At 32.1% G+C, this 22,012-nt stretch overlaps 4 protein-coding genes across 4 annotated transcripts; all 4 read right to left on the minus strand.

Moving 5' to 3' along the window:
* LOC109350846 (SKP1-like protein 14) lies at nt 809–1,440 on the minus strand. The gene has a single exon (XM_019592155.1). It carries the CDS (start codon nt 1,363–1,365, stop codon nt 865–867), a length of 501 nt encoding a protein of 166 aa, XP_019447700.1. The 5' UTR covers nt 1,366–1,440; the 3' UTR covers nt 809–864.
* Nucleotides 2,265–3,994, minus strand: LOC109349058 (ammonium transporter 1 member 3-like). The gene has a single exon (XM_019589707.1). The coding sequence runs from the start codon at nt 3,763–3,765 to the stop codon at nt 2,380–2,382; it is 1,386 nt and encodes a 461-aa protein (XP_019445252.1). The 5' UTR covers nt 3,766–3,994; the 3' UTR covers nt 2,265–2,379.
* Nucleotides 5,512–13,284, minus strand: LOC109349059 (CSC1-like protein At1g32090). Its single transcript, XM_019589708.1, has 11 exons — nt 12,634–13,284; nt 11,278–11,430; nt 10,346–10,481; nt 9,409–9,510; nt 9,114–9,233; nt 8,936–9,016; nt 8,427–8,767; nt 8,029–8,274; nt 6,809–7,133; nt 6,398–6,631; nt 5,512–5,877 (listed from the first exon to the last, which is right to left on the minus strand). Exons 1-11 carry the CDS (start codon nt 12,948–12,950, stop codon nt 5,641–5,643), a joined length of 2,292 nt encoding a protein of 763 aa, XP_019445253.1. The 5' UTR covers nt 12,951–13,284; the 3' UTR covers nt 5,512–5,640.
* Nucleotides 16,518–19,754, minus strand: LOC109349060 (phosphoribulokinase, chloroplastic-like). The gene is made up of 5 exons (XM_019589709.1): nt 19,118–19,754; nt 18,228–18,312; nt 18,019–18,103; nt 17,645–17,889; nt 16,518–16,985 (listed from the first exon to the last, which is right to left on the minus strand). The coding sequence occupies exons 1-5, from the start codon at nt 19,675–19,677 to the stop codon at nt 16,734–16,736; spliced, it is 1,227 nt and encodes a 408-aa protein (XP_019445254.1). The 5' UTR covers nt 19,678–19,754; the 3' UTR covers nt 16,518–16,733.

Here is a 22,012-nt window from a genome sequence, read left to right on the forward strand (position 1 = left end):
TAACGACGAATGAACATCTTTTTGTCCGTTAAGCTTATTCCATCTTTCATCTTTGTACTGTAATTAATTTTCGAAACTTGCTAAAAAAACATAAATACTTCAAACCTTGATGCATATCAGCATAAACAAGAATATAAAAAATTGATTTATCCAAATACAAACTGAAATAAAGCTAGATAATGGAAATACAATAAATGACAATAAACCAGCCATGGCTTAAAGCTTGTATATGACCAGTTTATAGCAATGAAAAGAGAAAACAAAAAAAAAATAGAGCAATAAAATGAGGTTTATGATTTTTGCAGGTGTCAAATTTTGATCGATGGTATAGCCTTATGGAACATAAAATCTTCACTCGACTTACAAACGCAGAAATAGGAATAGTTATAGTCAAAGGAACAAAACATAGATAATAGTACTACTTTCTAATACAAAAAAATGCGTGTGTTTTTTGTTAACAAAAACGGGCGTGTATATTTTATTATATTAAAAGACTGTGGCACGTATATGTTTAAAATAATAAGCAAGCACCTGAAAAATATTATATCGACATGCATTCATGAATAAATAAATAAGAGTTGAGTTTAAAATGTATGTATGGTTAATGTAAATTTTTTTATACTTTATTTATGATTAATTTATATTATTTTTATTTTAAGAGTTAATATTAGTAGATGATTTGCTAATAATATATATTAAATCCAATAAACAATAGTAAACGAAGAGGACAATGATAGTCAATTGATGAAACGAAAATTGAAATTTAAGATTATAAAAAAGCCTAAACAGAAAAAATTAGCTAAATTATTTAATCGTCAAGATTTAAACCATAATCGCAGGAATGAATAAGTAACAATAATTGGTTCAATCTTTATCGATGTTCTCAAAAGCCCATTGATTTTCCTTCCGAATCTTCTCCTCTTCCTCTGGTGTAAAATCATTAACGACACCAAAGAATTTCCTCACAAACTCAACGCTCTTATTCTTTATGAGATTCGCCACCGCCTGACACATAAACTCAAGGAGATCCTTCACGTCTAGGTAGTTAGCGGCGAGAATCAACTGTATCATCTCACAGCCACTCAGCTCCTTCACGAAACGTGCATTAAACCTCTTCTTTGCATCATCTGGGGCAGAATAAGTAGAATCCTCCTCTATAAGCTGGTGGTAGTTAAGGTACTCGATGATCTTGGAGAGTTCAACGCTTTTGACGTTAGGGAGAGGAATTACGGTGGAGGTTTCGAAAGATTCTTCTTCGATGAATGATTGAACGATTTGCATTTGTTTCGCGATCATCGGTGAAACCTCGTGGATGTCGCCGTCAGCGGTTTTCAACGATATAGTGTTCTTCGATATTGCTGCCATTGTTGTTGAGGAGAGAAAGTAGTGTAGAGAGTAAAAGAAGGTCAAAATAAGAAACAAGAGTGTTGAAGTGAAATTGAGAGAGGGGGTGGATGTGCTTTTATAGTGAATTGTGGCCTTGTGGGATCTTGGGATTTTCTAATTTTAGATAATATCTGTTTCAGGATTTATATTGATTCTTTTTTTCTTTAGCTGAATAGAAAAAGATAGATATAGAGAACGCTGAATTTACGGCGATCATACATAAGATAAACTAACAAAATTTGAAGATAGGATTTAGACTTTTGTTATTAAAAATTATGTAAATATGAGTGATTAAAAATAAAATATATAATCTAATTGAATTTTGAATTTTGCATTTTAATTCTAGATGATGGCTATAGCCTATAAATTAATCCCTTCCATATGAAAGGAAACAATTATTGATTTCACCGGAGGATTAATTGAAAGTAAAAGCAATTTTACACTTTTATCTTCAAACATCATATCTATACTACTTAATGAAATAAAATATAATGTAATCATCCATTATAGTGTAACTTGTAGTTACCCATTTTATTCTATTATCTTCTACTTTTTACAAATTTTTTTATATAATTCAATACCTTTTTCACCTCATGCACATTTCATGTTATTTGGTTAATCTTTTGTTCTTTCCTATATTGTACATTGTTATTGTATCACTCTTGTTCATATTTAATCATAAATAAAGTTCTATAAATGAATTGTAAATAGTAATATAGGAATTGTGTATAATTATTTACGGTGCTTATACTCCTACAAAATTCATCCCATATTTTGATCCAATGTAACAAAAAACTAGCTCATCAACGAGTGAATCTGTCCCTTATTTTAATGTCTATTTCGTTTTGTAGTGTTCCCTTGTGATCCAACCAAACCTGATCCAAAACAAATTGAATAAACTAAATAAATATAGTGATACAATCAAATTTCGGATTTAAAAATTGAATTGTTCAATATAATTACAAAATATAAATGGTCATCATAAAACACCAACTATGATTGGTCTTCCCTGAGACGCATGTAATCTGCATAAGATTGAGGAAAATTATCTTCATGAGGAGCGTAAGCATATCCTCCATGTCTTGAAATATCAAGACCTGCAACTTCATCATCTATAGAAATTCTAAGTATATTCAACTTATGCAACCCATAGAACATAGGCCCCATTGTTACACTAACCCAAGCAAATATTACCAAAATCTCAACCACTTGAGCTCCAATCAATTCCCACCCACCTCCAAGTAATAGCCCATAAGGTCTTGACACACCTAACTCACCTGAATTATAGGTTTGAATTACAAACTCTTGTTTAGCAAACAACCCTGTAAACAACAAACCCCAAGTTCCACACCCACCATGCAATTGAGCAGCCTCTAATGGGTCATCATAGTTCATTTTAAGTGCCACTATATTGAGCCCAATCAAAACCCAAGCAGCAACAAACCCACAAAGAATTGCAGCCCATGGCTCAACAACAGAGCAACCAGAAGTTATAGCAACTAACCCACCAAGCAAGCCATTACAAACATCCATAGCATCCCAATGTCCTATTAATAATCTTCTACCAAACAATGTAACAATACCAGCAGTAGAGCCTGCTAATGTTGTTACCACAGCAGTTCTGCCTATTGAAGTCCAATTACCTTGATATGTTGTGCCAGGATAAGACACTACAATCTTATCAAATGAGCCTGGATTAAACCCAAACCAACCAAACCACAATAAAAATGTTCCAAGAACCACAAGAGTTGCATTGTGGCCTCGAAGAGGGACAGGCTTTCCAAAGGCATCGAACCTTCCGGCTCGTGGACCTTCAATGATAGAACCCCATAATCCTGCAATTGCACCAACCAAGTGGACAACTCCACTCCCTGCAAAGTCAATGGCACCTGAGCTCAAGAACAAGTTAGTGGAAAATGGACTGAGCCAACCACTGGGAGACCAAACCCAATGGGCTGCAATTGGGTACACAAACCCACTGAGGAAAAATGAGAAAACAAGATAGGCACTGAATTGGGTTCTCTCTGCTATGGACCCACTTGTGATGCCTGCAACGGCTATAGCAAAAGCCCATTGGTAAAGGAAGAATGCATAGTCGTAAGTAACATTTGGTATGTTAACTAGAGCAAACAAATCTGTACCAATGAAGGGATTAGAATTGCCATAAGCAAATGCAAAGCCAAAAAGGTAGAAAGAGATGCTACCCACAACAGCATCAACAACGTTGGTGAGCATTATGTTCATGGCATTTTTGGCACGTACAGAGCCTGCACATATCATGGCAAAGCCAATCTGCATGACAAAGACGAGGTATGCTGAGAAGAGAAGGTAGATTGTGTTGATAGAATAGGTGACACTTTCTTCCCATGAAGCTTCCATGAGAGAGTGAGTGTATGTGATGGAAAAATGAGATAAAGAGTGTATGTGAAGTGGAACAAAAGGAGATGGGAAGATATATAATAACTATGATATATAAATGGGATTTGATGATATTTGTGTGGTAGAACATTGAGAGGTAGCTAGCTATGTATGTAGCTGTTTTTAGTTGCACAAGTGGGTTAATGTTGACTGCTTGTGCATCTTACTTCAACCATTTTAAGTGAGGAGATAGGGTCAGTAGTTGCCAACTTAATTGCCACTACCTACCACAACTAAGCCAAAACTTTATTTGGTGTCAACCTCAATTTTAGCAAATAATCTATACCATTTTACTTAAACAGTTCACTACTCATTACTTAACTCTGAATGGAACCAAGTTTTTTTGAGCTTGAAGGTACATCATATGGTATTCACAGTTGGAAAGTTGGCACACAACTTTATAACTATCGATTTTGAACATGATTTGTTCCTTATTGAAGTTGACAACCCAAGAAATAACAACTTATATGATATGCAAATTAAACGGTAAGTTTTAACTTTATCTAAAACATGATTATGCAGAGACTCGGTCAAACACCCGGAAACATATGCTATGAGAGATTTTCCATACCCTCATAATCTTTCAACCTTGTCTTCACATATTTACTTAATTATAACTATAGCTTATAACCAATAACACAAAGTGTAGCCACACATCCACCAACTGCACAACATGAATTGCTACGAACATTTAATTGCTATAACATATGCACATAATAATAACAAGAAGATATCAGCAGCATGTTGATTAGTGACTGTTTGAAAACCCATATAACAATAATATACTTAAGATATAAAGTTGAAGCACTTTTTGTATCAAGTTTTAGTGTCCAGCTTTTTATGTCTTCCTAAATTGTCACTAATTAATCATGTATTGTTATTGATGATAAATTTTAGATTTTTTGGTAGACATAGATTAAAAGAGAAGGAGGACCCAAAACATAATTGAATGGAAGAAACCTTACAATAAAATAAACAACCTTCAGAAATATGTAATGCATATAGTTGTACCTATAATAAGATAAGTTTTGATACCAGAAGGAGCATAGAAAAAGCCAAAAAGGGAGCCATGAGTAAATGAACATGGCCGCTGGTTCAAAATAGAAATACAAAGACAGAAGCTGCAGAAGGAAAAGCATAATAAAGAATGATTAAAATGATAAGAATACATGCTATCCCAATCAAATTAAGCCAAAAGCAAAGACTTTTTTCTAACATAAAACCATACAGAGGAAGAGGCCAATGGAGAACAACAAGTCATGCTAGGAGGGAATCCAGATTCAAGATCATACAGTTCTGTGTAAAGTTGAGGGCTTTGGTTGGTTTGTTGGGAAGCCATCTTATGATAGAAACAGAAATTGAGTTTGAGAAGAAGAAATTTTGATGACAGGCGAGGATTAAGAACTGAGGAATAAGGATTGTGAATATCATGCTTGAAAGGATTTCTATAAAGAAGAGAAAATCAGCAACATGATATTTTGTTTAGCAACATGATGAAGTTAAATTCTGCTAGCTACCTGATATTTAAGAGAATGGTTTGACTCCACTAATGTACATTCTGCTTAATTTACATGGATATAATGAATAGGTAATATTATTAGAACATAATAATTTAATCTAAAATTCATGCACAGTGTACTCTTGATGTACAAGCTGCACATTTGACTGACTCTTGCCCTTAAAAGTAACCATGACATTTACATTTAAGAAAATAATAACTTACATTTTGCAATGAATAATATGTCAAAGCAAATCTAAGTTAACAATTCACTGAAATTTTATGTGAAGGGTCCAACGCAACTAGGTAACTGTTATGCTCCTGTTCTAAGGTTCAAGTTACTCATAACCAACTTCTGAAATAACATCTAAAATATCTTCAACATCTTCAATATGCATACTTAATGTGGAACTACCTAATTGAGTTTGTTGTTTGTCTACTCTCACTTCAACTAACTCTTGTTCTTCTTTCTCAAATGACTGGAAGATTGGATGCAAGTAAGCATCTGCTAGATATGCCTTTATGTTCAAGTCAGGTTCTGTGTTTTTCTCCAACAAATCCTTTGCCATTGCTTCCTGACATGCATGAAGAGAATAAATCAGTTTGCAATAAAGGAAATTGAACAACAGTTGTGCAATCACATAGCATGTAGCCTAGTAACATCCAAAGAAAAGTAAAAAGGAAGTCTAGAGAATTTTATAGTACAACTGTTGTCTCCCTTGCCCTGTTGGTAAATTTTCGTCACACTGACAGAACAGAAAGATTGTCCTGTCCTGTTTTCTTTGGTTGGATCCCTTTAACTATAACCAATGTCCTACTTTCTAACCACATGTACTGCTATACTTCATAAATAAAAATATGCAAAACATAGAACAAAACTCTTATCATGTTAATATGTTAAACACTACCTATGGCTCATATTTGCGGGGTATGTGACAGAATCATGTGTAAGTAGGCAGCAATACAAGGAGGGAGTGTGGGGCCTACTATAATTAGATGGTGAAAACTGTACAGACTTAGATGAAGTGTATGAATGTGGCATGTGAGTGGCATTCTTGTTTGTAATATTGACCTATGGCATAGTGCTTATCATACCTCAAGTGGGTACTGCCTAAATGCTGGCTCGAATCGTCTCTGGCAGTACTTGTGAAATGCATATGTCAGTATTGGTAAGATAGCAAGCAAAGGTGTAGATTTAGCCGCCTTTTTGGTACTAAGCAGACCCGCCAAAAGAAAATGGGATATTATCAAACTTGCTATAATGCGGTTATGAACATGTGGCCAGAATGCAGCAGCACTTTCATACTGTTGATTGTAGACATTGATTATCTGCATAAATAAACATCATCTAAATTTATATTGTCAACTTCCAAAGCTACACCTTCTGTTCTTACATACTGCACAAGCTACAACTTCCAAAGTTATCATGTCATTGTTATGAACTTGTGTCTTTAGGCATTTGGCCAAAAGAACTTTTTTTCCGATCATACTAGAAGAGACACTGACCTGATGGCGATAAACCAAATACGCAAAGGCAAAGAAGATCAGTATGAAAGGAAGCAGGACAGGAGACACCACAGCATACACAATTCCAAGAAGGAAGTATAGTTGCAGATTTGGAATAGTCTGCTTATAGTCTACACCCCCAGGGTCCATGGCCTTTCCTCTATCTCTCTCGGTTTTAACGATTGTCATGTTCTTGAGATGATATAAAACCATTGCCTTTAATCTGAGGATCTCACTAGCAATTCCAGCCCATCCATCAACCATTATGAATGTCATAAAAAAGGTAGCTTTCATTGGAATGGCAATTCCAATTGTTCTAGGAATCCTATAATCAAAATTAAATTCATGAAGATCGGTCACATTGAGAGTATAAGTATGACTTAATTATTAAAGAGATAAAAAAAATCCCTAAGGCAATGAAACAGAACACAAAACAATTAGAAAATAAGGTGTAAAAATTGATGTTGTTACAATGGCCAACAGAACATTGTACTTGATGACATGATTATAAAAAAAACAGCAAGGTTGACACATCAATAGAGCTAATATAACAACACAATATACCACACAACAATGATGTAAAAGACTGCTTGTCCAGTATTGTGACATCTATGCTTGTCAGTTTAAACATTTGCATACAGTCAATAGATGATCTTGTGACAGTGTAAAAAACTCTTACACTGTCAGTGCATACATCTTTTTCTTTAAAATTATATAACCAACCAGTCAATGCTTTACTTTGGAACTTCTTAATTCAACATCAGCTGCCAGATCAAGTAATGAATGATATAACATTTTTCGTTATTATATGAAGAGATGAACCTCTCAAGTGGTTGAATAATTTTTTTGCTGCAGAAAGTGAATATTAAATCAGTCTTCTAATACACGAGCACAAATTTCAAAGCATATCTCAAAGTGAAAACTGAAAATACAACCTCTTGAGAAGTTTGCTTCACCATAGCATGTAGCCTAGGGCTAGCAATTTCTGCTTTTATCTCCCATTTTCTTTATTCTTCTTTTTCCTTTTGGGGATAGACTTTCTGTGTGGATCTTAGACTTCAATTAAACAAAATATTTGTTTTCTGGATGACAAAAGTCTATAGGAAGTGCAACAAAACATGCCTAATTGCCTATTGGAAAGTTATCAAATCTAGTACAAACATTTTCATGAACATGGACAGTCAGATAATGCTTAAGTAACAATAGTAAAGAAGAAATACTCTGACGGTGGCTGGCGAAGGAAAGAATTCAGTTGCTCAAATGCAGCCCCAGTTACTATGCTTCCCAAGAAAACATTCACCAGCATAAAGTAATAATATTTTGATGCCGCCTTCTGCTCTAGCGTTGACAATGCAATACATCCCTCAGTTTTTGACATGATCATCAGAATTGCCGGAACAATGTACAAAAATAATTTGAGAGCCAAACCAGGAAGAAAACCTTGTAGAAAAGACTTAATAAACTTCCTGCCAAAAGCCAAAAACAAAACAAAATCTGAGGTTAGGCCATGAATTCATGGCCTAGAGTCTAAAACAGGTAGGAACTCGAAGCATGACAACAACTTTGTAGAGTAATGAACTTGTCTTTCATAAATTCAAAACTAGTTAAGTTCACTTACAATTCTATTACTGGTCTGAGGAAAGGAACAACTCTTTCAAGACCCTCCAAATTTGCAAGGGATTGCACAAAAGCAATGGGGATCATGTAGAAGAATATTAAAGCAAAGACTAACGACAATACTATCAGTTTTCGAATGCTCAAAGAAACAAAAGGTATGGATAGGTTCTCCCAATAAACATCACGCGGCTCTGGAGCCCAACTAGTCACCCACAGTGTTGGATTTTTACTTTGATGGGTTTGAGCACAAACCGATGCTCCCCAATGTGAATTGAATGAAAGAAAAGCGACAGGCAAAATACATTTGGGGTCTTTTATGAGTTTCTGTCGCTCCGATATCATCTGCATATGATGTGCAGTATAGCTATGTCAAAGTACCTCAACAGCAATAACAGAAATGCAAATCATAGGATATGGACATGAAAAATTACCTTACAAATTTTATGAACGAAAGAGAATTAAATATAAAAAGTTAAAATATTCCAGAAAAGAGAAAAATATGTGACCTACAATTTCATCAAGTTCTGCAATCATGTGTCTGTAACACTCAATAGCATCAACTTTATGGCCCCAAAGACCACACAATCCTGTCTGAAAATGGGAAAAGAAAACAACATCAGATCTAGGGTCCCAAAAGATTATTTTTAAGGAACTTAAGAAACTGCTTGAGTTCATAGAAATTGCATACCTTGATAGTTGGCTTCTTGTCGGGATGCTTTTCATACTCGAGCTGGTAATATTCCAGCCCATTTTGGAGTCTGTTTCTTTTTCTCATTAATCCAGTAAACTTGTTTGCATCATAGACAGCCTGAAAAATGAATGCACAAAAATATGACTAAGATATAATGCAAACATATATTCTGCTGAACTAAAATACATTAACATTAATATCAGTAGAAATACTAGACTTCGATTCAAATTATTCTTTCGTTGATGTATCTTTCATAAACTTTCTCAATCAAGAATGTAATAAAACTTATTACCTGGTGTCCAATATAGTGATCAGGGTGGTTTGTTTGAAAGAAGTTATCCACAGAATCAGCAACTGAGCACCCATCAGTATGAGGGACATTTCTGACAACAACCTGCACAAGAAAGTATACCATGAAGATTCAAAAACATGGCTCAAGGCATAAGAGGGAAATCGGCATTAAAAGAAGGAACAATCCAAGCTGAAAATTAATCTAAAACCATTACATCTTTGATGCAAGAGTTTAATATGGGTATACGACAAACACTTCAGCATCATTCTCACTGCCACACCTTATATCTTCAATGAAGTTCCAAAATCACTCCATTCAGGAACAAGAAAGAGGGTCCAAAGCTAGAGAGGAAGAAACGAAAAAATTGTTTCCTTGCAAAGAAGTAAAGAACCATAGCCAAACAATGTCAGCCGTATTCAGGTAGGGAACTAAGGAAGTGCAGTTTCAACTTTTGTTTTTCAAAATACTTTCCTTACCTAAAAACCATTATGCACTGTTTAATTATACAAGAATCATCAGAAACCCTCATGGGTAGGAAACTGTGTAATAAACAATTAGACTGTAGATAACACACTGAATCAGTAAAAATAAGGGGGATATGATTAGTCGCGGGCACGAAAAGCCAGTTCTGAACCAGAAGTGGTAGCTAACATTATGTCTGCTAGGAGATCTTACTATCATGTATTCATGTGCCAAGTTAGGGATGAAAGTAATTTTATTTACAGAGTGACGTAAATGCTTTCTCAGAAGCATTGATAATATGAGCATAAAAGCGACTATTTGTTTGTAAATACATGGAAAATATACTGATCCAAACTCCAAAGAACAATGCAAGCCTTACTGTAACAAAAGACACTAAAATATACTTCTCATTGTAATTGAGAAAATGATAAGAAACTCCAAGAAAAAGAAACAATCTTCACTTTATCCAGCTTACCGTGAATTGCTCCACGCGCCTTTCTTGTGAAGCAAAGAAATGCAATCTCATAGTTGATATATTATCATATTCTTTGTAGAGCAGGAAACAAACCCATAATGTGATCAGGTACTCTAGTGCTATATGAACAAAAAATCTGAAATTTACAATTAAAGGTGTTAGACACTAATATAAGTGGTGACAAAAACATGCTATCATGAAAATGTATTGCGTGTCATAATAGATGTTGAAACTAAACATGAAAAGTTTGGACTAGAAGTCCAAAATGAGAAACAGAGAGAGACAAAGAGAAAAGTTGTAACTATAAATACTAGATACCAAGAATGGTTTGAGCTTTTTTCTTCAAACAATGTATCATTTGCTCAAATGCCATGACAATGACTTGCTAGGTATTCCAAACAGTTATGCATAATTTTGTTAAAGCAGTGTATGATTAAATGAGAGCTTGTTCAAGATATAAAATTAACATTATGAAGTTACATTTGTCTAAAGACAGTTTTGAAACTGAGATCATAGGATTTCAGTATTAGAATTTGCTTGACAGATAAGTTGTATGAGACTGTGCTTATTTCCCATGTTTTCTTTTTTTGAAATTTAAGTAAAGACTTCCCTAGATGTGTAATTGGACAACATAAAGATTAACAATCCTCTACACAACATGATTTAATAAAACAGTTGAAATTCCCTTTTCAAAAGTCATTATACTTAACCCTCTAATTTATTGTCATCCCATTTATCCTGACACAATGTAAAATATGCTTCAATTGTATTTTTCCAAATAAGCTTCTAATTCATAAGTGACAAGAGAAGATCATGCCACGAGAATGAAGCACCAACGAGGCATAACTTCAAGAAATAATGTTATGATGTTATGAATTATTACTTCATTGTTATTTTTGTTTCACTTAGAGTTAGAGGAAAACATGACCTACCTTATAGATTCGGGTGGAACATTTGATATTGATAGCTTATCAATATCACTCACCACCAAGTCCTTTTTTAGGAAAAACAATATTCCACTCCATGCATTGACTGGAATAAGAACAAGGAGTGTCACAACTGTCACTGGAACAAAAATCTTTAAGCTGTGTGACCAAAATAGAAAAAAAATAGTTAGCTGACAACATAGCAAAATAGAAGGCTGGTACAATCATGTCATGTGAAAGTTCATATAATGGTATTATAATTCAAAGGTAAAACGAAACAGAAAAGGTTCAACAGAGAACTGACATGAAAAATTCATAGATACTCTTGACACCATTCAATGGTGATTCTAATAACAATCCCAATAGACTATTCATACTCTTGGTTAGTTCATGATATATTTTAATATATATTTTAATATAAAATACATATTTTAATATAAAAGACACTTTTGACTTTTGTATGCTTGTTGGATTAGGCTCTACTAATAACTTTTATCTGTAAAAAAATACCTGAAATTCAACTTTTTGGAGAAGCTGAATTTCCCAGGCTTCTCACAAAAATATATGCCAACAAATTATCTTTCAAGAATCAATACTTTTAGAATCATGATCAAACAGGCCCTTTAATCGAAAAGGGAGCTTGAAGGAAAAGTAACAACATGGATGACACTAAAAAGTTGAAACTAAGACGGAAGTGCTTAAGAAAAAGCTGGCAAAGTAGCAAACCACACCGCATGACTCAGAATCTCTCTAGAAACTAAAAGCATAAAACCCCAGAATGCATAGTAGTTTCAGAAGCACTACTAGAAACTATTCACGAACAATTTTCCGGATATGGTCGCAGCATAACAATCCATCACATCAATTCATTCAATTCTACAAGAAAAAAAATAACAATCCCGAGAAACCCAAGTCAAAGTTAATATCTTTTTTCCTCATCTAAATAAAATATCCCAAAATTAAAAAATAAGACAACGTGGCTAAAAGTAAAATCCCTCAATGATAAAAAAACTCCAAAAGAACAAAAAAAAATGAAAACTTTTCACACCCCTCATGATTTGTGTTGAAATTTTAAAATAGCAAAATGAATAACACTCGAGCCTTCAGAAAGAAGTTTGAATAATGATTGCAACTTTAGAGACACATTATGAGTATAAAAGTAAACTGAGCCTGTGATCAAAAACACTGAGCCTGTGATCAAAAACTAAAAGAACAACAAGAAAAAGAAAAATTTCAGACCCTATACGATTTATGTTCAAAATAGCAGAAGAAACAACAACTGAGCCATACATTGATAGAAAATTGAATAAAAAATTGAAACTTTAGGCAAATTGAAAAGGAAAGGAACTAAAAAGAGAGTACCCAATAATATATATTCTAAGGAAAACAGCAGAATCAAGACCAGCATGGTTAATAATCTCAGCCTCACTCATTCTGATTGCCTGAGGCATCCAATCCAAGAATGCGAGGTAAGTCCTGAAATTAAGGTTCACAAATTTGCCCACAAAATTCTCAGTGTTCTTTTTTGGGCTAGTTCTTCCTCCAGTAATGTACCATTTCGGAAAATAGATTCTGTCATTGATTGGTTGTATTCTGAGAAAAGCAAAAGCTAGTAAAAAAGCAAAAGCTGTGAGTATGTTGATAGCAGCTGAGACACCAATATCAGCCAAGGTTGCCATTGCAAGAGAAAGAAAATGTGGTTACTGCAATGGGTGGAATAGAAGATGGTGATTGAATTCCAAGAATATACAAGATTTTGAGTAACACACAATAAAATTGTTTATTGCATGAAAAGTGTGTTATTTGTTGTTGTAGTAGACTTTAGTGAGACCAAATTGAATGAATTTAATAAATAAAAACATAAACTTTGTTTGTTAGAACGTTTGATAGTGATATCAGAGATGACATAAGAAGTGGCTGAGTTGCAAGTGGCAATGGGAGAGGATTTTGGGAAGAGAAGGAGAAAGACGGCACTGGTTTTGTGTTGTGTCGGCTTTCTTTTGTTTAATGGCGCCGATCTTTATTTCATTCTTTCTCATTCTTATAATCTTTTCATTCATCGTAACATGTTAGTATGGATGTTTTGAAGTTTAAAACTATGTAAAGTTTTTTAATATTGTATATTATTCAAGGTTAATTTCTATTATATTTGTTTGAAACTCAATGATAATTAATAAATCAATAATATATAATTTGTTCATAGTGTATAAAACTCTTACATTATTAGTCTATATATTAAATCTAATGTTTTTTATACTATTTTGAGTATTTTCAATATATTCAATATACATAAAAAATGTATGTAAATTTCAATATATTTTTAAGATTTAATATGTATTAACTAAATGCAATATTTTTACATCATCATTATATTATCAATTATTCATATGTTATTTATTATGGACTTTCAGATAAAAGTAATACAAATCAATCAATGATGGATAGCACTATAACAAACTTTTACACTGAAAATAACTTAAATATTAACTTCATACTTTTATTGCATCATCATATTTATTAATTATTATTAACTTTTCAAATGAATAATAAATAGTATAGTATTATTTATCATTCATTATTTATATGTATTAATTATCATTGACTCTGAGATATAATGATGTAATTACTATATTATATTAACATTGCATAGATATTATTAAAAGTATTTTTTTTTTTTTGTTTTATTATTAGTATGTTCCTTAATAGTATGAATAATTGTAACAGGAAATACTCGGAGAATACTGCCAGACTTTTATTTCATTATATATTTTCCTATTACTTTGATTGAAAAATGCCAAAAAATTGACTTTTTTTAGTCAAAACTTTGACATGAAAAGTTATAGTTGTGTAGTTAGTCGAATTAAAGTTACTTAATAAAATTAAATATACACTTTGTTGAACTTTGTTAAATAATTTAAAAAATATGTACTACTAAATTTACTATATTCATCTAAAAGGAAAATTGAGGCATGATATTTTAGACGTTGTAGTTTTTTTGTAAAGTAGTTTCTAAAATAGAGGTTTGAAGAGTTATAATATTCTTTGTTTTTTTATCAAATAGACATGGATGTACCAACAAAATATAGCTCTGCATGGTTATCTAAGTGTAAAAGGGAAAAACATCTTATGTCTCATTTTTTGTATCACTCTATGTATTATTAGTTTTGATCGGTTAAAAATAATTATTTAAGTTAAACTTTTAATTATTAAATATTTTTTTGCTCAATCATATTTCTTGACACATAAAGTAGTATAATGGTGTAGGACAATAGATGTGATCCCGTGTAAAAGTTATATTGTATCATACTATAAGCTAATCATACTAAACATTGTTTTTTTTTATCTAGTAAGAAGGTTTTTATTTAAAAAATAATAGTAGAGAATGCTAAAAAAATAGTATTACGTTGTTATTTTTTTAGGAGATCAAACAACTCATATTGCGTTAAGTATACTTATATTCTATTTATTTATTTCAAAATGTATTAGAATATGTAGAAATATCATCTTAAATTATATTAGAGATTATCTAGATGATATATAAATATATATATATATATATATAATTTAATATGTATACATTGACAGTATAAGTATTTTTTATACTGTCAGCAAATCTTCATCATTCATATATTAATTAATATTAACTTTCAAATAAAAATAATACAGATCAATGATAAATAATATGTTGATGGCGTAAATATATATATGATATCTTAGATTAATACTTATATCAATATTATACTTCTAACTAAGAATGGAATCTACTTATACTAAACTAGACTTCTAACAAATAAGGAAATAAATAACTAAAGATAAAAGAAAGTAATCTCAATCATAAATAATCTTATAAGATATACTCAAAGCAAACATAAGATACCATAATATATATATTATTTTTATATATCATCTACATATTATTTATAATATAATTTAAGATATTCTATATTTTTTTCATATATTCTAATATGTTGAGAAAAATTCATTATAGACACTATTCTTACTTTTATTGCAAAAGTCCTACAATCAACACTATAATAATTAAATTTCCTTACACAAAATTTAACTACTTTCATCATACCCAAATATATCTGTAGATGAATATGTTTCATCCATCCTATTATTATCAATGAGACGTGCAGACAGATGTGGGATAGTGTAGAATGCAATGTCAAAATACTTTAAATTTTTGAGGTTGGGAATATGTTGTTCTAAATTATATTTCATTTCAAATCAATCAAAATATATTATTTTAATTAAGAAAATTAAAGCATTTATTATTTTTTTCTTCATTATGTTGAGTGGAGATATGTTTTGAAATATTAAAAGATTGAAATGATGTAAAACTTTTAAAAAATGGAAAGATATTTTCTTCTTTCACTTTTATATTTTTATGATACATTTTGTGTCATTTTAACTCTTAAAATCTCAGTTAACATGATATGAGTTAGGATCATCCATTTATGAAGAGGTAGGTGATCATTTTTGCACTTACATATAAGAGTAAGACTGTTATATTAATATATTTTAAGGATAAAAATGTCAAATCATATTATATGATTTCTCTTGTTTTGGATGTATTTGTCTCTCTATTAATGAAAAGAATCCCAACTCGATTATAATTCAGGAGTTGACTCAATAATCTGAGTCTGGCTCCTCTCTATTACTAGAGAGGACAATGCATACCTAAGATTGTAACACATGGCAAAAATAATATTTCAATGGTTCAACTTTTTTTTCTAAATTAAATATTTTTAAAAAGTAACCCCTCTCATATTCCCACTAGAGAGTCCAAGTAATGGAGAGGAATCCATTTCCAATAATCTACACTAACATTCTTACCAATGTGTAATGACAGAAAATGTAAAGTTGCTATTTAATCATCATGACATTCCTAATTCAAACCTTAGAACTAACCTCTTACACAGTTTAAGTACTCTCCAATAATGGAGAGACCATTACTAGAACATGTGGCTAAGATTTTTTTAAATCTTATTTATTTATTTTTATTTAAAAATAATATAAATTCATGATCATTAATTTTTTGTCACTTATCATAATCCTATCCAGTACCGAAAAAGACCCATTTTTCACTTGTTGTATAAGAATATGTGTATACATTTATTCTTCTCGAATGTCATAGTCTTATATAATGAACACATTTTTTAGATTCTTCACCATATGGTCATGGGTTCCATTTTTTGATTCAAGGGTATAAGAAGAAAAAATACGTTTGGAAGAAATAGTGAAATACATTTGACCGTACGTGGGAGACTGAAACCTCAGCCCGGCCTTCTCTATACTATATGAGTGACAAGTTTACAACATAATTCATAAATACACGCAGTGTGTTTTCATTATCATGAACAACAAAATAAAATAATGGACATAGGAAAATGATTTTAAGGATTCAATGTCTGCCTAGCTTCTTGTTCAATATATGTATAAATATGGCAGTTTCATCCTTAAGCTTTTGCTGCTTTTACTGGACTCTGAGCTCTGCTTGCTACTAGCTGCTCATATAATTCTCTTATCTTTAAACCAACTATGGTTTGGAAGAGACCTGTTCCATTGTTGCTACCAGGGAAATCAGCATGTTTCAACATTTGTTGAGTAACTTCACCATAGAACTTGGAAGAGAGGTTGCTTAGGTGGCTTTCAACATATATTAGTTCATCTAGTCTGTCAAATTGTCCATCCATTTCCACAATTGATACCTATAAAGAATAACGAAGGCACAAAATAATAGGCACTGAAGTCAAATTAATGATTGAGAAAATTAAAGTGAGAGAAAAAACCAATATATGAGTACCTCATCAGGCAAGAATGTCTCAAGTTGTGTGTTGAAAAGCTTGTAATTAATAACTTGAAGGTGATTATTAGATCTTGATAACTATACTGTTTTCCTTTGTTTTAAACTTGCCATATGTAGTATTTTAATTCAATTCGTTAATAGTGTCTGAATAAATTAGTTCAAATTTGAAAGCTTATGATGTACTTTAGTTATATGACATATTTGACCAACTTGTCATGTTTTATAATATTAACAGTTAAACTATCTTATGGCAACTGATAGATAGGTTATTAATTAAATCGCCAAGATATAGCTGGTTAACTTTACTTTTTCTTGTTGTCCAAATATGAACCAATTAACCTATAATGGTAGTCATGCATGATGTTATAAATTACTCTTTCTCACTTATTTTTTTATACATACTTTATAACCATGGATCTCTCTACTCATGTTTTCAAAACAAAAGTCTTTTAATCAATGAGTACATTGTAAGTGTAAAAGGATTTGAATCAAAAGTGATGTGAGATTTCCAAGAACAAATTTGCTTAAAAAAATATAGAGCTTTAGATGTTAGAGTAGTACCTCATTTCCATAGTAAGCATCTGGTCCATAGGCAAATTTGATGCCAGGGTAAGAGCATGTAAGCTTTCTACCACATGGTATCCATGAAATGGTAGATCCATCATCAAACAAGTAAACTGGGCTAAAATTCTTAACCCCTTCTTTCTGTATCAACCTCACTCTTAAAATCTTCCCTTCATTGTCATCTGGAATTAGTTCAGTTGGCAACACTTCTATAACTGCATCTGCATATTGCTTTTGTGGATCTGTGAATTAATCAACAGCAACAGCACACAAATTAATACATGCATGCCTAACAATTTTTTCATGACACAAAGTTATGTATTAGAAAATAAATTCAAATTGAAAGATAGTATTATTGAAATATTGGTTACCAATATAAGCATCAAAATCAGGCTTCCTTGCTTCAATGCTAGCCTTGATGCTTTCAAGACTGTGTCCACGTTCTGCCATGTCTCTCTGAAATATTTTGGATTTTGATATATATAATCGTTAGATCATATTAAGTGATATGAATAGAATATGAAACCTTTCAATTTTATACAAGTTTTTAAACTTTTGGGCTATGTGTTTAACTAATTACCTGAATTTTCCAAGCGAATTTGACTTCATTGCTAATGTCCAAGTAGATGCTGAAGTCCAAGAGATCTCTGACCCGAGCATCATACCTGCATGCAACATGCAAGGAAAAGTACGTGGTCTCAAACACAGAAAACACAAAACACAGATCCACAATTCCTAAAAAAAAACATGTCTCACATTAAAAAAATTAGTTAATTAAATTTTAATAAGTAATATAAAAATGCTATTTTTATTTATAGGAATTTTTTTATTTAAGTAGTATTTTTTAATTGGTCGTGATATGAAAATGAGAGAAGTGTTTAGTGATTTTTTGGGAAATTAAATTGACCACTCTTAACATTTATGCTTGTATCCGTTTAAGACAGATCGGTGTAATTACAATTACCAAGAAATATAAGATAGAGTTTAGTTAAGCCTTCAAATAATGGAGATATAATCTGACTCCTTTTTCTTTTAATTGTTGGCGGGAGCTTTTATTGTTGATGAGAAAAGGGTGTATGCACTTTCATTATTTTTTGAACAATTTGATTTTATCTATTTATTGAAATATATTAAATTATTAATAAACAAGGTGAAATATATGTATCACTATTGAGTGACCATGAACGTAAATGTGTACATGCATGCTGGCCCACCATATGCGAAGGTTATAAACTTAGAATGACCAGCGAATTTCTCAACCATACAATCAATAAAGGATAGATAAGGTATATCCGCTTAAGGACCCATGGAACATTTAATCGGTTAATCCCATGCTTCACAAATCTCATACCCCTTTAATGAAAATAAAAGCAAGTTAGAGAATTTCAAACATATGTAACATCATCTCCAACACAATTTGATACTAGGAAAACACAAATTGTTAATTAGTAACAATACAAGGATACTTACATTGGGTGCAAACCTTCAATGACTAAGATTTTAGGTGGTTTAATGAGTTCAGGAGGATCCAAGAGACCAGTGACATGGTTGTAAATTGGTTTTTGAACAGAAATTCCATCCTTAATAGCCTTAACTTGTTCATACATGAGATCAAAATCATTGGCTCTTGGGTCAAGTGCAGTGACACCCTTTTCCTTTCTACCAGTTCTATCCAAAGAATGATAATCATCTAAGCATATAACAGTGGTGGTGTCACTAATGAGTGTGTTGGAATCAGGGTTGCCACCTTTTGGTGGTTCTGCTGTTCCACCAAACACACTTGTTAGCCTCCTCATGAAAGTACTCTTCCCACATCCTGAATCTGCTGCAAGACCAATCACCACTGTTTGTGAGTCACTTGCTGCACATGTTATAACATATGGATTGTTAACTCTCTTGTTGTGTCTCTTGCTTGTGGTGTATAGTACTATTTGTTTGTGGTGGAAACCATAATGTGTTTTTGATGATGGGGTTGAGATGAAACAATTTGTTTTGAGAGATAGTGTGGAGTAGACAGTGCAAGCTGCCATTTTTTTTCTCTCTCTATGGAAAGAAATTAAAGAGGAATTTTATATAGATGGAGTGAATTTATGTTGGCTTTTGTTTTAGGATAATTTGAGGGGGCTTTGCAAGAAGAAGTTTGGAACACATATAAATGATAAGTGGAATTAGAACCAAGACAAAGGAAATTATGAGGAAAAGAAAAAGGTGAAAACTGAGGTGTCTTATTGTTTATTGATTTCTGTGACTACCCCTTGTTTTGGAGGTAGTTTTAGTGTTAGAAAAGCAAGGATATGAATGGAGTCAATTGGCATGAGGGGGTATAGTTGTCTTTTGAGTATTCTATTTTATAAGATAAAATATATTAAAGGACAAAATAGACACTAGATATTGAACTTTTACTTATTTGTTAGAAAAATGGTGGACTTTATTAGGTAATTGCATATGTGGTGAAAATGAACATCGAAGACTGAATTGTGAATTGAACTTGGATATTTGACATGCCACATGGCATCAAGATGGTGGCTCTTTGAAGATTAGAGATTAAGGGTGTGGAGTGAAGTAGATTTTATTCAAAGCATTATGTTATCCAATTCAATCTTGGACTCTGGCCACACTAGTAGTATTTGTTACATGTTTGTGTGTGTGTGTGCAATTCCCCCATTTTCCCTTATCTACTTTTTCAGATCAATAGTATGTGTGTAATCTTGCTCTAGGAAGTTGGAAAAAGCAATATTTGATCAAATATTCATGGACCACATTCCCCAACAGCCTCACAATATGATGAAGATTTTGGGTATGTAAGGTGCATAAGCATATGCCCCAAAATCACATACTTGAAGTTGTTCTGCCCATTAAGACCCAAATGGCCAAATACTCGCTTAAAGTGAACATACTAACAATACCAAAATATCAATTACATCAGTTATGGGAAAATGTTATGAAAGCTAAATGAAAGATAAAACTAATCAAATATAGGTAGCCAATGTGCATAAGACTGTTTTATTTGAGAATTGAGTTTTGGAAGAGAATGAAGAAAAAAACTTTAGGACTATGAAATATATTTATGAGATGACTATGAAATCTTTCATTTCTTTTATTTCTCTCTCAATTCTCAACTCGCAAACAAATAAACTGTTTTCAGGATTTAAACTCTTTACTTTTAACAACATTAATGCAGTATCAAGTCTTGCCCTCTAAACATAAATATATATAGTATTAAACATGATATTCAAGGACATGTATATCAGATGGGTAGAATAATTCGAAACGAGTTCATTACATTCGTCCACGGTAAACTGTTAAGGTAAACTATTTTTCAATTATTATATAATAAGATTTGATATGTCCACCACTTTTGAGGTATATCACGTGTACATTCTTCAAATCAATTCTACTTCAGCTCAAGGTTTATGAACTCGTTTTAGTTCAAAAAGACCAATTTGGTCTCTTGCATATGCACTGCGCCGAAAATTGCATGCTATAGTCCTTTTACAACATTACAAGCCAATTAATTGGCTTTACCCATAATCAATATAACTAAATATTTAGACCACTTGCCAATTTGGTTGTCCAATGTACTCGCACTAAATAAACTGAAACTTCGGGTGATTTGAAAATTAAAATACAAGGTTTAGAGAGAAATAGAAAGTTCTAAAAGTAACTTTTAAATTTAAAAATAATAACGATGATTCAATTTGACATTAAGAAGTAATAAACATAGAGAATATACTATAAACCATTGGCGGTTCTGTAGCAAACAGATGACTTGAGCATATTGCCACAATCGACAATTTGTGATGTGGATTTTATTTACTAAAATGATATTCAAACATAAGGTAGGTGCAATTTGCTAATGAGACATTAAAATAGCATAAGCCAGAGGTTCTTACGCTGAAGAAATTATAAAGTGTAGCATAAAGAAGGTTGTTGTTTTGGTCCAGTGCCCGCAGGTTAATAAGTCACGAACATGTTACATGTTCGGTTGGTTTGAACAAAATAGAAGGTACGAGTCTCATTCCCTCGTTTACTACATATTGGAAACAAACTACCAAACTGCGACTAAAAAAAGTGTCAACAACATAGTTTTTATTATGTATATTTATATGAGAAAGAAAAGTAAGTTTACCACGTAGTTCAGTAGTTGCATATTACGAGTCTCATGAGTAAACAAGGAAGCTCATGTGTTATTTGAATCACGAAGGTTTTAGGGTTAAGTTCTCCTAAATCCTAATGATCTTAAGTTACAACAATTGACTATTAGTGCTCCGCTCAAAAGTTAAGCTATGAAAAGGGTTATTTATAAGTGTGTATTGAAAGTTGAGCTCATAGATGATGCTTAGCCATACGCCACAACTAGATTCC

The sequence above is a fragment of the Lupinus angustifolius genome, chromosome LG06, assembly GCF_001865875.1.
Source record: "Lupinus angustifolius cultivar Tanjil chromosome LG06, LupAngTanjil_v1.0, whole genome shotgun sequence".
In the NCBI taxonomy this organism is placed as follows: Eukaryota; Viridiplantae; Streptophyta; class Magnoliopsida; order Fabales; family Fabaceae; genus Lupinus; species Lupinus angustifolius.